This window comes from Pseudocercospora fijiensis (assembly GCF_000340215.1).
Source record: "Pseudocercospora fijiensis CIRAD86 unplaced genomic scaffold MYCFIscaffold_4, whole genome shotgun sequence".
NCBI lineage: Eukaryota > Fungi > Ascomycota > Dothideomycetes > Mycosphaerellales > Mycosphaerellaceae > Pseudocercospora > Pseudocercospora fijiensis.
The window spans coordinates 3,049,976-3,064,325 of record NW_006921535.1 but is presented as its reverse complement, the minus strand read 5'-3'; the positions used below and the strand labels follow the sequence as shown (position 1 = coordinate 3,064,325).

General features: G+C 48.0%; 3 protein-coding genes across 3 annotated transcripts; 1 reads left to right on the top strand and 2 right to left on the bottom strand.

Annotated features, from left to right (window-relative positions):
• Window positions 1-3,359: 3,359 nt before the first annotated feature.
• MYCFIDRAFT_136754 (uncharacterized protein) lies at window positions 3,360-6,068 on the bottom strand (the record flags this gene model as incomplete). Its single annotated transcript, XM_007928293.1, has 3 exons — window positions 3,360-4,142; window positions 4,236-4,656; window positions 4,777-6,068. The coding sequence occupies 3 exons, from the start codon at window positions 6,066-6,068 to the stop codon at window positions 3,360-3,362; spliced, it is 2,496 nt and encodes an 831-aa protein (XP_007926484.1).
• A 554-nt stretch (window positions 6,069-6,622) lies between these two features.
• MYCFIDRAFT_188291 (uncharacterized protein) lies at window positions 6,623-7,912 on the top strand (the record flags this gene model as incomplete). Its single annotated transcript, XM_007928292.1, has 2 exons — window positions 6,623-7,028; window positions 7,122-7,912. The coding sequence occupies 2 exons, from the start codon at window positions 6,623-6,625 to the stop codon at window positions 7,910-7,912; spliced, it is 1,197 nt and encodes a 398-aa protein (XP_007926483.1).
• Window positions 7,913-8,115: 203 nt separating this feature from the next.
• Window positions 8,116-9,147, bottom strand: MYCFIDRAFT_174660 (uncharacterized protein; the record flags this gene model as incomplete). The annotated part of the gene is made up of 9 exons (XM_007928291.1): window positions 8,116-8,140; window positions 8,193-8,224; window positions 8,262-8,283; window positions 8,325-8,364; window positions 8,414-8,578; window positions 8,613-8,659; window positions 8,699-8,819; window positions 8,851-8,998; window positions 9,058-9,147. The coding sequence occupies 9 exons, from the start codon at window positions 9,145-9,147 to the stop codon at window positions 8,116-8,118; spliced, it is 690 nt and encodes a 229-aa protein (XP_007926482.1).
• Between the last annotated feature and the right edge of the window lie 5,203 nt (window positions 9,148-14,350).

The following is a 14,350-nucleotide window of genomic DNA, read 5'->3' as shown; positions in this document are numbered from 1 at the left end:
TGCCGTATTGTCAATCACGGAAGCATGGATATGCAAGAGGGATGCCATCTGTATTTCACCCTTTACGCACTCCGACAAGTTCCAATTTCTGTTAAGCTCCAGGTTATACCCGAGACGCATTACCACGCTGCCATCCCCAGAAGCGCGAAGAAGCACATGAGACGCCAGCTGTATATTGTTATTGTCCTCTTCACCCTCCATCACGCTCCTACACCCATAAGCTTCCAAATTGCACCCAAGAGGCGTTGCTACATTGCCACCCGCAGAAGCATTGAAAAGCAGGCGAGATGCCAGGCTTACTCAACCTGTCTCACACTCCATCCCACTCCAATGCCCGCGAGGATCGAGACCATACCTAGTCAGCATTGTAGCACATCTTTCATGGAAGCGTCGAACAAGTGAACCCACAAACCTCTCATTACACATTACCTACCCTCGCACCACCAACGCCTCACCTAACGCCCGCTCCAATCCCCACGCCATCTTAACCCATGCTGCTTTAAACTCTGCTGCCACTGATGCCGCTGCCGTCGCCGAAACACAAAAGGAAAACGCCAAAAAGCCAAAAAAACGCGAAAACTTACCCAATGAGCTTCTTCAGCTCACTCATCGCCGCCTCCACCTTCTCCTGCTCCTGGCTTTCTACCAAAAGGTAAAGCCTAGGCTCACCACCCGGAGTCGCGACGTCTCCAGGTGGATAATACCTACCCTTTTGCGTAATACTCACCCCACCCACCATCTCCAAAATCTTCGCCTGCTGCGTCCTACTCACCAGCTTAGTTCTCACCTCTCTCGAGACATCGTTGATCTCGAGAGCGTCTTGAAACCGCCCTGCGTCGCGGTGTGGGTTCTCTTTCATGGAGAAGCGCGACGCAAAGCTTGACTCCATCTCCAGGCGAGACTTGATATTTGCTGCTACGGCTGCAGCCTTGGAGAGCTTGGGATCAGGGAGTTGTTGCGAAGGATGGTTCTCCTAGATACTCTCATCTCGCTTCAACAGTCTGATGCCTTGTAGCTCTGTCCATTGCATGGTTCTCGGCTCCTCCTCTTCTCCGTCCTCGCTGAAGCTTTCCATCTCGAACTTGCTATATACGCGATTTCCATCTTCATCGTACTGCTTTGCGCGACTCGGAGCTTCGGTAACGGTCCAGCCCTCGATGGTCTTGCTGCCGAGCTTGGCTAGCTTGGTGACGGTCTGAGGTGCCCAAGAAGTGGCTGCAGAGACTGAGAGTTCCTCGAAAACCACGACATCGCCTTCCTTGGCATCGGCCTCGGCGAGTGTGGGTAGCTCGGTAGTGTCTTTTGGCAATTTCGGAAAGCCATTGCTGGGATCAGTCTCGGATTCGATATCTTCGTCATTCTCCAGGAGCGCGCCTTCCTCCCAGTATGAGTCGTCAAAGTCATCCTCGTCGTCCTCGCGGTCGTCATAATTAAGTGCATCGCGGCCTCCATTTTGGTTGTACTTATCGTAAGTCTCCACGTAGTCTTCATGGCTGCCATTCGCCCGGACTCTTCTCTTCTTGTTCCGCTTCGACTTGGTGCTACTCGCGGCGCGCTTCTTGGTGTACTGATATTGTGGGTCCCATCGCTGCTGGAAGGGAAAGTCTGGCGCGCTGAGCTCGACACCCTCATCAAGACATTCGACAGCTGTCAAGTTAACCTTTTGGCGCCAAGCCTCGGGATCTTCATCATCTTCGACAGTCTGCTCGTTTTGCAGTACAGCTGCTTGTGCAGGCAGCGACTTCTTAGGCCGGGCTGCAAGCTTCTTCTGTAACGCGTCGCGGTCTGCTTGTGTTTTAGGCGTACGAAGGCCGAGGGAGCTAAAGACCATTCGGTTCATGCCTTTGAGGTCGAGACGGGCGCGTCTGGTAGGTGCTTCGGATTCACCTCCTACCTCGTTGATGTATGGGTTGGCTTGTTCTACAATAGCAGGCGGTTCCTGTGGCCCCTCGGTCGCTGGAATTGCTTCCACGATAGGCTTTTCGGGTCGATGCACAGGCTCTTCCTCTGGCGGCTCATCACCATCTGTGGACTGGAGTTGACCATTTGTTGCAGGGACATCGCTGACATCTATGCCGCCTTGAGCGATCGGGTCAAGCAGTTGCTGTCGGTCGTGTTCCATGTTCGCGAGCATTTTTTGCCGATCGTGTTGCATATCGTACTCGTACAGATCCTTGAGCGCGGCAGTCGGAGGCAGAAGTCCTTGATCCTTGAGGCACTTCAATTTCTTGGTGTCGCGGCGGCGCACGTTTCGGTCCTTTGTCTTGCTCTGACCCTCGTGTGGTGGAGTGTTTGAAGAAGCGTTGGCAGCTCTGACTATTTTGTGCTGCTCGGGAGTAGCGGCGGCAGAAGGTTTGTTGGTTTGTGGGTTGTCGGTGACGATGACCGTGTCAACAGATGCGATGTTATCACGGTCTTCGACGCCATCCCACGAAACCTCACTCGAGCTGTCCGAGTCACTCTCACTTTCACTTTCACTTTCACTCTTACTCTCACTCTCACTCTCACTTGAGTCGCTAGAGCTGTCGCTGTCGCTTGAATCACTATCCTCTTCCGAACTCTCATCGCTGTCGTCCGACTCTTGTTCGCTCTCCACAGCGTCCTCCAGCGCATCCTCATTGAAATCTCCATCGTCTTCGTCATCCTCATCGTCCTCATCCAGTATCTCCTCCTCCTCCTCCACCCGTACCAATGCCTGCTCGTCACCATCTTCTAGCTCGACCCTCTGCTTCTTTCTCGGAGGTATGCGCACGTCCGGTCGCCTCGGTCTCTTCAGCAGCGGCTTCCCAAAAGGGACGCCATCCAGCAAATGACGTCCATCCTGCGTGATTTGGTCTCTGCCTGTCAAAGTCCTCGTCCTCAACTCCGCAAAACCTAGCGGTTTGATCACCACCTCGTCTTCGTCTTTGAACGTGTTGCCAAGCTCGGAATAGTGCGTCGCTTCGTAGCCGGCAACCGTGACTGAGTAGTCGTCTAAGCCCCAAGTATTGCCTTCTAACGGAAACCGCTCATTTACGCGTTCGAGGAACTGTGAGATGGTATTATTCGTCTCGGTGGGCTCGATGCTCCATAGCACTTGCACAGCTGGCAATTCGTTGCGTTCGATTCGGACGCGGAGACGCATTGTGCTGGTGTGCGCCGAAACCAGTGCGTCTTGCGGGTGCGTTGTCGTTTGTCGGTGGCCACGCAGAAAAAGAAGCAGCAGGTGCTCAAGAACTAGTGAAGCTTGGACCCTGCAGCGGGGTTAGTCAGCATGCAGCAAATCGGAAGGCACGCATGTGAAAGGCAAGAGCAAGTCTGAACACATGCATTTCTACGATATATCTTTGCGCAATCTGGGTATCTAAGTCTAGACATTACTACTGTATCACACATTTGCTGCCATTTGCTGCCTCCTTCTCAAGCTCCATCACCCTTCCCTCTACCCTGCCGACGCTCTTCTCGAAATCACTAACTCCTGCTTCAACGTCCTCTACCTTGCCTCGCAGCCCACCAATCTCATACTCCAGCTTCGCAGCCAGAGTCTCTATCTCTTTGACACCTTCTTCCAGCCTTTCTTTTTCCTCACGTTGGACGGCGCCTGCGTGCGTTTCAAGCTCTTTGACGGTCCTCAAGTGGGGCTGATGGAGCTCGTCGAGCGTGTCTTGGTCCTGGTCTAGTCTCTCGAGTGTTTCGCGAAGCTGATGCAGTTCCTTCGAAGTCCACGTTGCAGTCTGAAGCTGCAGTGCGTTGATCATGCGCCTGAGATGTCTCGCTTCCGCTGCTATATACTGCTGCTCCGCCAACTGTGCCCGCGTGGATGAGAACGGATCATATTCGTCCTGACCGAGCGGCTCCCAAGTCAGTAGACTCTCTTCGGCCAAGCTGAAGCTTAGATGTCGTGGCGCAAGACCACTATGATCAGGCTGCAGCTCTGCCTCCACATACTGCGAGTATGAGACGGTCCGTTTTAGCAGTGTCGATAGCCCAGCTTCAGTTTCAGGTCCGGTAGGTAGTGTGTCGTTCAGATCGATGCCTTTGTAAATGGAACCTGCCACTGACGCCTCGACGGAAGGACCTGTGCTCTCTTTACTGCCCGACCTCTGCTGCTGATTGCTAGAGACGTTGCTATTCTCCTTCTGCAAGCCTGAGAACCCTGATGCCTGGAAGCTTTCCTGTGACACCAGACGGCTGTTGTTACCTTCCATGAGTGACCTCGTGTCAGCAGTGTCAGGTCGGCTGTCACCGAGTGCAACGTTCAGCCGATTGCTCTGCTCTTGGGCCGCAGGTGTCAGTCGCTGCATGTGTTGTTCGGTAGATAGTTCAAGACTGGAGGGGCTGCCAAGTGGGCTTGTATGGGATCGGTTGATCAGCGGTCGCCTACTTGGTCTCTGTTCCACAGGTGACCTTGGCACAGGTTCATCGACTGACGGCTTCGGCTTGTGACCACGGAAGCCTACGGCTCCTCTGACCTTCTCAAGTCCTGCTTTTGGCTTGTCCTTCAACGTTGTAGCCCTGTGAAACATCGATGGTCTATTGATGTCAAGCGACGGCCTGCCAATGTAGTCGTCCCCAAACTCATCTCTTTCTTCGACTGGGGTGGGTGCGACGAAGTCGTGATATTCTCGCTCCTGTTCTCGGCGCTCCCCTGGAGGCATGCCGTCGAAAGTGCTTTTCCTGCCGGACGTCCAAGTGTAGCCACCGTGCTCATCAGACTTGAATATCAGTCCTTTGTTCAGTGCAGGCGCACCTTGTACCTCCTCGGGCACGCGCTCCGCTCCATCTGGCACTTTAGACTTCTTCATCGGCTTGCCCAGCCATAGCCATTTCGCTCGATCACCATGAACAAGCTGGACAAAGCGGTCTATGTCCACAGTCTCAACCTCAGCGATGCTGGCACGATCTCGTCTTCCGACGATATCGCCGATCATCTCACCTCCTCTGCCGCTCAGCTCTGCGACAGTTGATTTGACTGCCTTCGGTACTGCCCATCGCTCCTTTTCGGCAGCTTTTTGGGTCGCTTTATGCAGTCGATCCAGCGTTCGTCGGTCCAGCCGACGTGTGCGTTGTATTCGTTGCTGCTTTTGAAAGGCACTTATGCCTTGTTTCATTGCTTCGACATCGAATGGGTCTTTGGGTACAGGTGCGTTCATGGCATGCAGTCGGTTGCGTGCACCCATAAGCAGACCAAGCAAGCCAGCTACCGTTGTCGGCCCCAAGATGCCGTCATGCGGCTCGACATTATAATAGTCATTGCCAATTTCGACCCACCAGTCATTGATGGCTCGCTCGGTGACGTCGCACAACAGGCCATCAGAATAGTCAATCTCGAGCTTGTCGAATAGCATGAGCGCGCTTTGACAAAGCTTGATCAGTTCCAGGACCGATTTGTAGATGTCGTTCTTGTCGCTTGTTCTGTATAGCTGATGAAACTTGGCTACTGTGGACGCTGCTGGCTGAGCCAATGTCAAGCCCACTCTGCCAGAGCAGCCCAGGCGTTTAAGGTCTTCATTGACGAAGAAGTCGAACCTATGCTTCCTCACATCGCCGTCGGGAACAGGTATGATGGCGAGAGAAGATGGAAAGCCAGACAAGTTTGTGACCATCAGTACGCCCAGAGGTGTCTCGCGCCGCCTAGCATGATATTGATTAAGTGCTTTGAAATAGACTCGCAGTCGAGGCGACCAGACATGCTCATCTGTTGGTACGCTGAGAACATCAACCAAAACGACGTCCTTCTCGTCTCCAGTATAGTTTGTGATCATGAATGTTGGGTGCATACGGGAAGTGGTCCATTGTTCCACAATGTAGCATTCATAACCCCGCAGCTCTCGTCTCCTTTCCAGAACATGTGTTGAAGCATCTTCTTCGAGATACTTGAAAGCGACCGGATCTGTAAGTACAAATGGTTGATGGCCGCCTTTCGTTGCCGGACGTCCTCGGGCCTCTGAGTATCGACCCTGATCATATGGAGACTGAGGCCTGGGCGATGTGGGCGAATCCTCGTTAGGACTTTGGTGTAGGTAGTTGGTCTGCAGAGGAGGTGGACGGAGCTTTGCTCGATCTACCGAAGATCTTGCGGCTGTCATGATTGTACCAAAGTGTCACCGAGAAGTAGTGTGACGGTGACAGGGGCTGTGCTGCTCATGGTCACGATGTGTTGACTGTACCAAGCCAAGCCGGTTGTCGTCGCCAGATCCCGCCTCGCCGTTCGGCCGTACTACCGCTTCTTCAGATGGGCCATCCGTATTTCTTCCACTTTGGTTTTGTTGAACGCGAGGTAATGTTTCTGGGAGGAAGATGCGCGGTGAGACGAAACGTCACTTTCATCCGAGTTCAGCCGAACAAAAGCCGTTGAAGCGAGAGCTCTCACGTGGTCGCTGCCCAGCTCACATGCATACAGTACTCTAACTTGGAGTTGGTCGCAAGTCTCACGCCTATGACCCGAGATCCGAGATCCAGCAGACTGATCGATCTATATCAAGCAGATGTAGAGCACGTGCCTACAGTCAAGTCGCCGTTCGTACAGAACTAAGCCATATCGCCTGCCATCTCGCCTCGCCTGCCACTGCCACGGCCACCGCCACCGCCACTACCACTGCTACACCTCACCTTACCTCACCTCACCTCACGATCGTCCACTATGGAGGGGATATTGGCGGCTCACGAGTTGCAGGAGAAGAAAGGGAACCTACGAAAGACCATCACCGACGTTCAGGCTCTGATCGACCTCCTTCAGAGCACACGCGATGCCGTCGCCTCCGACCCCACCAAGTCAGCTCTGCACATGGCCAAGCTGCAGAATCCCGTAAAACAGTCGTTTAGCAAGCTCGAAGAGGATTTGAAGGAGGTCAACAAGGGCATGAACCAGTACCAGAAGGCACTCAAGGATAAATTCAAGAGCGCTGCACTGCCCACCGCCGGCAACGATGCCTTGTCGAGCCAGCCGAATCTCATCAATCGTGCTATCGCCATGCATCTGCTTCGCGAGGGGAAGTTCAATGTTGCCAAGACATTCGTGAAAGAGGTAGCCGCCCAGCCACATTCAAGTGGATCAGAGGCACAAGATGGACTGGGAAGAAGCTGGATTACCGATCTGGCCGACACAGACGACCTGATGACCGATGGCCTGGAAGCGGTAGCCCAGGGTGAATTGGAGAAGAGTGGACTGCAGAGGAAATTCGCTGACATGTACCACGTCTTGGACGCGTTGCGGAATCACCACAATCTGGAGCCAGCAATAGAATGGGCAAGACAGCACAGCTACGAGCTCGAGAACCGAGGTTCAAATCTGGAGTTCGAATTGAGCAGGCTCAAGTTCGTAGAGCTGTATACGAGCACTTCCTCGGATATGACAGACGATGACCCCGATCCATTCAGTGGACCACTGCGGGCACTGGAATACGCACGAAGCACGTTTCCGGCTTTCAGCACCAGATACGCCCGCGAAACATCGTCGTTGCTGGGATCTCTCCCCTTCTCGGAAAATTTGGCGGCATCGCCATACAACACATTCTTCAGCAGTCCCACCTCGTACGAAGAAGCCTCTGCATCTTTCACGCGGGACTTCTGCGGCATGCTCGGCCTTTCGTCACAGTCACCTCTTTACACTGCAGTAACAGCAGGTGGCATTGCGCTACCTGTATTGGAGAAGGTGGAACGAGTCATGGCACAGGCCAGAGGGCAGTGGACATCGGTGAACGAATTGCCAGTCGAAACGCCTCTACCACCGGGCTTCGCTTTCCATTCAATCTTCGTATGCCCGGTATCGAAAGACCAGGCAACGGATGCGAACCCGCCAATGATGCTGCCCTGCGGGCACGTCATCGCAAAACAAAGTCTAGAGATGCATAGCAAAGGCAAGAGCAGGATGAAATGTCCTTACTGTCCGAATGAGAGCCACCCGAAAGAAGCGAAGAGGGTGTACATATGAGGAGCACGACGTGAAGAGGAGCATTGATATCGCTGTGAGGACCGAATATGAACCGACATGACATGAGTTCAGAGTCATCGAACTTTCAATCCTTCGATGGCGTATCTCATTGACAAGAAATCACAAGACCCCCTTTGGTCGTTTTGGAACCCATCACTTCTTGCCTTGAACAAAAGCCAAAAGAACTAGACATCCATCCATCCTTAACATGAATCCCTCAACTTGGACCTTCACACCAAAACGCCAAAAAAGAAACTCTCCTACAGTTACGATACCACACGGAGTGGCGTCATCAGAGATAAAGATGAACAGCTTTCGCGGTTTGATGCTTTGTATTGTCCTGCCTGACAGGTCTCATTACGAGTCGATAACTCGCCGATTGCAGGGTTCTAGAACCAATCGCCTTCACCACTAGACTACCATTGTAGACATGGACAGGCTTTCTGATTGGTCTATGAATTCAAGTGAAGTTGAGAGTTGTTATAAAGCTCAATCGGACACGAAGCGGTGAGGATGAGGATGAGGATGAGGATGAGCGGGGCCAGAGGTGAGTGGGATATGGGAGGGAGAGAGGGAAGTGAGGTCGGTAAAGATCGATGGGGACATATACGAAAGTTCTCTTGGATTTGCTGATAACGGAAGCACAAAGAAGAAACATGTCAGCATCTTTAACATACGCTACTTGGCTATCTGAAATCACCGATATGTCTATCATCCATTGCCTTGGTCAACTTCGAAACCAGTCCCCTTGGGGACCAATCTGCTGTCTAGACATGTAGGCAACACTCAAAGCGAAGAATCTCAGGTGCGAGAGTCGTCTGTAGGGATAGAGCCTGTATGGCCTCGGACGTGGGAATAGTCTGTAGAGGCAAGATGGGCAGTATGGAGAGAAAGTCTTCTTTTTGTTCTCAGGTCACGGAAGCAGCGACTTATCTAACGTTCTTTGGCGCCGTCGAATGCTCCTTCAAGGCACTTCACGATGACAAGCTTGAGTCGGCGAGGAATTGAATACAGTATGCCATCCACTGCCAGGCTGGGGCGCACACTATTGGCATCTTGAACCACGACTTTTGCTCCTCCATCACGCTGTGCGAACATCATCAAAACAGTTCTGCTTGAGTTTCGATCTCGCCTCGATTAGGCACCTTGCGCAGTAGGTTTGAATTGGCAGTTGCGCTCCGTATCCGGGGTTTCGTCAAAGCACTCCACCCCGCGGTCGCGGGGGTTTGAGCCATACGCAAAATCGCGATTTGTTAGTAGGCTACACGTGAAACTCGATATAGTCGCACCTTCCAGTCCCATATAGATATCTAGGTATATGAAGTATCGAACCGCTAGTCTAAATATTATATTAGCGAGGTTATCCGAGTGTATAGTAACCGTAGACCTCGCTACCGCTGTTTCTTATATAATCTCCTTAGCCTCCTTAGTAGGCGCGTCTACCTTATTCTAAACGCGTATTCTTCGTATTCTCTTTCTTCTAGTATATATATAGCACCTATTTGTTAGTATAGGGCGTAAGAAGGTCGGAAAGGTTATTAAAAGGGTACGCGCCGAGCGATTAATAGAGATAGAGAGAGCGGAGAGGGTAGTAGATCGAGTAGTTTCGAAGTACCGCGAATTAGAGGCCAAATTGTTAAAAGTTAGCCTTCGAGCGCTTTATAAGAGTAAGAAGGCAGCGGACTTATATTATCGTGTTTACTAGCGGTTAAGAGGTCGTAGATCGCTAATATCGCGTAATGTAATAAATACTAAGCTAGATAAATCTTAGGAACTAGCGCTAGCGGATTATTATCGAGAAAGGGACGAGATAGGTATATTCTTACTAGTAGCGTTAGTCGCTATTATAGCGATAGAAATAATAGTTAGTATACTACTAGAAGGGGTACTAAAGGATACAATCGTACTATTTAGTATAGATTAGGCGGACCGCTTTCTTAGTCGCTATAGACTTAGCAAGGTTAAGTCTAAACCTATTAAGATATAGCGTAAGAAGGCGCACGACCCTTCTACTATAAGGAGCTAGTTTAATAGGTTTAAGGCGATACTAAAGCGACTAAATATAAAGCCGCGGAATATATAGAATTTCGACGAGACTAGATTTCGAGTCGGTATTAGTAGTAACGAGTACGTCGTTATAATAGATACAAAGCGGCGCGCGTAGACCGAGTGTAATAGTAACCGGACGTATATTACTATCGTCGAGAGCGTTAATGCCTATAGTAAGGCAATAGACTATTAGTTAATTATTAAAGTAGTAATAGTTTAAGAGCGTTAGGTCCCTAAAGAAGGTTAGTCTATTACTATTGCCTTAGGCAAGAACAACGTTACCTACTAACAATAATAGGCAAAGATAACTTCCTAATTACTATTAACGACTCTAGCTATATAACAGACGATACTACTATATACTATATCCGCTAGTTTAAACGGAAGACGAGACCTAATAATCCGAATAAGTAGAGGGTGCTATTATACGACAATTACGGCTCCTACTGCTTTAAAGAATTCGCTACCTTTGCAAAGCGCTATAAGATTCAATTATAGGGCCTATAACTATACACTTCGCACTTTATATAACCCCTTAACGTTGTACTATTCTAGGTATATAAGTTAAGGCATAGGCAAGCGGTCTTAGAAGCTACATATCGTAGTATTAGTAAATTTAGTATACCTAAGTTTATATAGGCGCTCTTAGCTATCCGGGTAAAGACTTTTACGAGGTATAATATAAGGGCGGCATTTCGTAAGATAGGCATATTCCTAGCAGATAGGGAGGTCCCTTGCAAGTATATTCGAGATTAGTATAGGGCTACTAACTATAACTAGAACTAGCAAGCAATTGAGAGTAAGCTCTAATAGGAAGAAGCCTAATACGAGGAATCTCTAGTAATAGCGGAGGCCGCTTAGTAGGAGCACTTAGCGTCGGTTAAGTAAGAGCGTTTAGTAGAGCCTACTATTGTCGATCCTAATAGCTAGCATCTCGCTAATAATCGCTCTTACTTATAGGACCTTAAAAACGTAATTGCTTAGGGCATGCTATCGTTACTACTACTACCGCGGCGAATACCTACCCCCGAGTTGCCGGACTAGCTTCTTACTACGATAACGAGCCCTCGGAAGATTAGAGCGTCTCGTAAGGCTATACAAGCTCGCAAGAGCTTCCGACGTTATTATCTAAAACTAGCTCTAGAAGGTATCGACCTATTATTAATATTTAACCCCTTTTCCTCGTCGCCTATAAAGGACGCTAAAAGAGCCTACGAGATATTAGTTAGCGCCGCCATTTACAAAGGCGAGGAATATAAGCGTAAACACTAGTCTACGAGTCTAGTTAAGCGTACAAAGAAGCGCTAGAAGGAGCAACCTAATCGGCTTATAAGAGTAGATACTATCGAGGCAGATAAATTGCGGTTATAACTTATATAACAAGATAAGGACCTAGCTAATAACGACCGCCGGAAGATGCTCTAAGAGGCATAGAGCGTATATAACAAGGCACGCACCTATCGACTTAAGTATAGTAAGGTATTCCGAGTCGTATTTAATAATAATAGTAAGACTAAGTAGATAGACGTTGAATTGTAGGCTATCGATAAGCCGCTACGACGAGTCTTCGATAAGCGACTTCTCGCTTTAGATAACAACCTTATATTAAAGAAGACTAGCGATCTACATACTAAGGATATCTACTTCTATAGGCGCTCTACTTACTCTACCGAGGGCGGCGATATAGTATATACGTAGAGTCCGACAAGGATACTAGAACTGCCGACTCGCACTTGTAACTACGAAGAAGGCGATATTCTAGTATAGACTATTAAGCTAAGGCGACGACTAAATAGTCTATTCGCGTAAGAGCCTAATACACGATTAGACTAGCTATAACAAGACGAGGCGCTACTTAACGAAGATATAGTATACACTATAATTTGGCCTTATTTAGTACCTCCTCGCCGCCGCTACGAGTCTATATAAAGCAAGCGCTATTTCTACGAAGCTCCGAAGAAGTCTAACCGTTATAGAGGCGCTATTGTAATTGCTAGTAGCAAGAGCAACCCTATTAAGCTTAAAGAGGTAGACAGTAGATACAGTAGTTAGCTATTTAGCTAATAAGAAGAGATAGCAATTATATAATAGACATATAGGCCGACTTGTAAGGTAATTGACTATATAGTTAATACGAGGTATGCGCGGAGGCCGAGTATAGGTCTATTTTAACTATATACGTAACCGTATACCGTCGCAATTTAGTCGTTAATATGCCGGAAATCTACTACTTCTTAACTATAATCGCACTTACACTTAGCTTCCTATTATATATGCGTTATAATATACGTTTAATCGAGTTTTGCGTATAGCCTACTAACAAATCCCGATTTTGCGTATAGCTTAATTCCCCGAGCGTAGGCGAGGGGTAAAGTAGACTAATAGAACCCCGGATATACGCGGAAGTGGCTCGCGCTAGTACACTAGCATATGAATAAACTCGGTGTAGTTATCCGTACGTAAAGGATTAAGTAAATAAAAGCGTAGGTAACTGCACGAGCTTGTACAGTTACCTATATACGCTTATATAATCGAAAATACGCTAATTAGACCCTACGCTAGGCCGTTAATAGTTAAGTAAGGGAGTATACTAAATCCTTAGCTAAATAGCTTAAACCCTATCTCCGCCTTCTATTAAATCCTCTACCGCTAGTACAGTGCCTATTATATACGAGCTACTATACGCCCCCTACCTATATATATAATAGCGGAGAGTTTAGTAAGAGGCATATAAAGGTCGCCGGGCGGCTACTAAGGGTTATATAGGTCTAGTAGCCTATATACAATTACTTAATTATAGAGACCTTAGAAGAGACCGATATAATTAGAACTAGGTCCGTACCTCGAGAGAGGTATATATTAGGGCCTCCGAGAACACGTAGAGTGCTTAGAGGCTTAGTTTTGTTAGCAATTACCCCTTGTTTTAAGCTTATTAGTATTATAGTCGTTCCTATTACCCTAAGACCTGCCCTACTACCTATTACTATACTTCTCGACCTAAACTATAGCTTCTCGTAGAGCGATCTATACCCTCGCTTAGGTCCTTTACTCTATACGCTATTAGGGGTGTTCCGCGACTATTATAGTTAACCTACGCTATATAGTCTAACTATATTACTTAATAGTCTAACAACCTGTCGCTTAGTAGCTGATTAGGTTTATAGAGTAAATATAACGGTCGTTTCTACGCTAGTCGAAGAGCCTATCTAGCTAGTCGAAGAGCCTATCTAGTAGCCTGTTTCTACACTAGTATCCCTACCGATTAGGGAGCCTATTTCGACGCTAAATAGCACTTAAATTAACGGCTAGACTAATAGTTAAACTTTAGTTAATACTAGACTTTCTTAGGACGAGATTATTGCCGCTACTATTACTAAGGAATACGGTATAACTCGACTAAATAGTAATAGTTATATCTCGGCTACTGCTAAGCTTACTCTTACTAAGGTTAGCGCCTATATAGCCTATAAGCGAGTAACTAGCAAAGTGCGTAACTAGAATGCTAGCTTTAAGTCTATTATTCCTACTACTTAGCTAACTAATAAGCCTCTTATTAGCGATCTAGTAAGAGCTTATCGTATAATAATTAAGCGCCGAGTAGTTGCGAGAAGGCCTCTTAACGGAGCTTCTAGAGTTGTCGTTATAAAGACTCTTTAAGACTAGCTTCTCGATAAGGCTACAGAGATACTATTTCGACTAGATAAGGTATAGCGCGAGAAGGTATTAAATACGAAGGAGTTAAAGGCATTTAATAGTACTACCGAGAATATACGTAATACTATACTATCGACACTCTCTTAGCGTAGTAATAGTAGTCCGGCTCTAGTCGCGCTAACTCTAGCTCTAGCTATTCTAATAACGCTAGTTCTACGAGCGGAAGTTATCGACTTAACGATACTATCTACGGTCGATAGTAATACTACTTAGCTTACAAAGCGTCGCCGTTTAGACTTCGAGTCTAAACGGCTCTAGCGTAGATTATAGGTATAAGGAGCTATACTAAAAGAAGTATTATCGCCTATGTTTAATACTCTAAGAATACTCGCTAAGGGCCGTAGCTTGAGACGTAGAATTAGCTCGCTATTAGAGTCTTTAAGTGTCTCTATTGATAGCGCCGCTAGCGGGGCTCTAAATATACTAAGTCCTACTAGATATATAAGCGCTAGAAGCGACTTAAGCGCCGTAATAAGTGCTATAGTAAAGGATATTAAGCTAAAGATAGTACGTTAAATAGATACTATCTAGTCTAGTATCTAGGCCCTTTAGGCAATAATAACTGCTTTATTGCCGTTACGGCTATTACCGTTGTCTTAAATAGAGCTTCCTTCTTATTCTAATATTGTTATAGATAGTTAAACGGACTCGCTAGACTACGACAACGATAGCGAC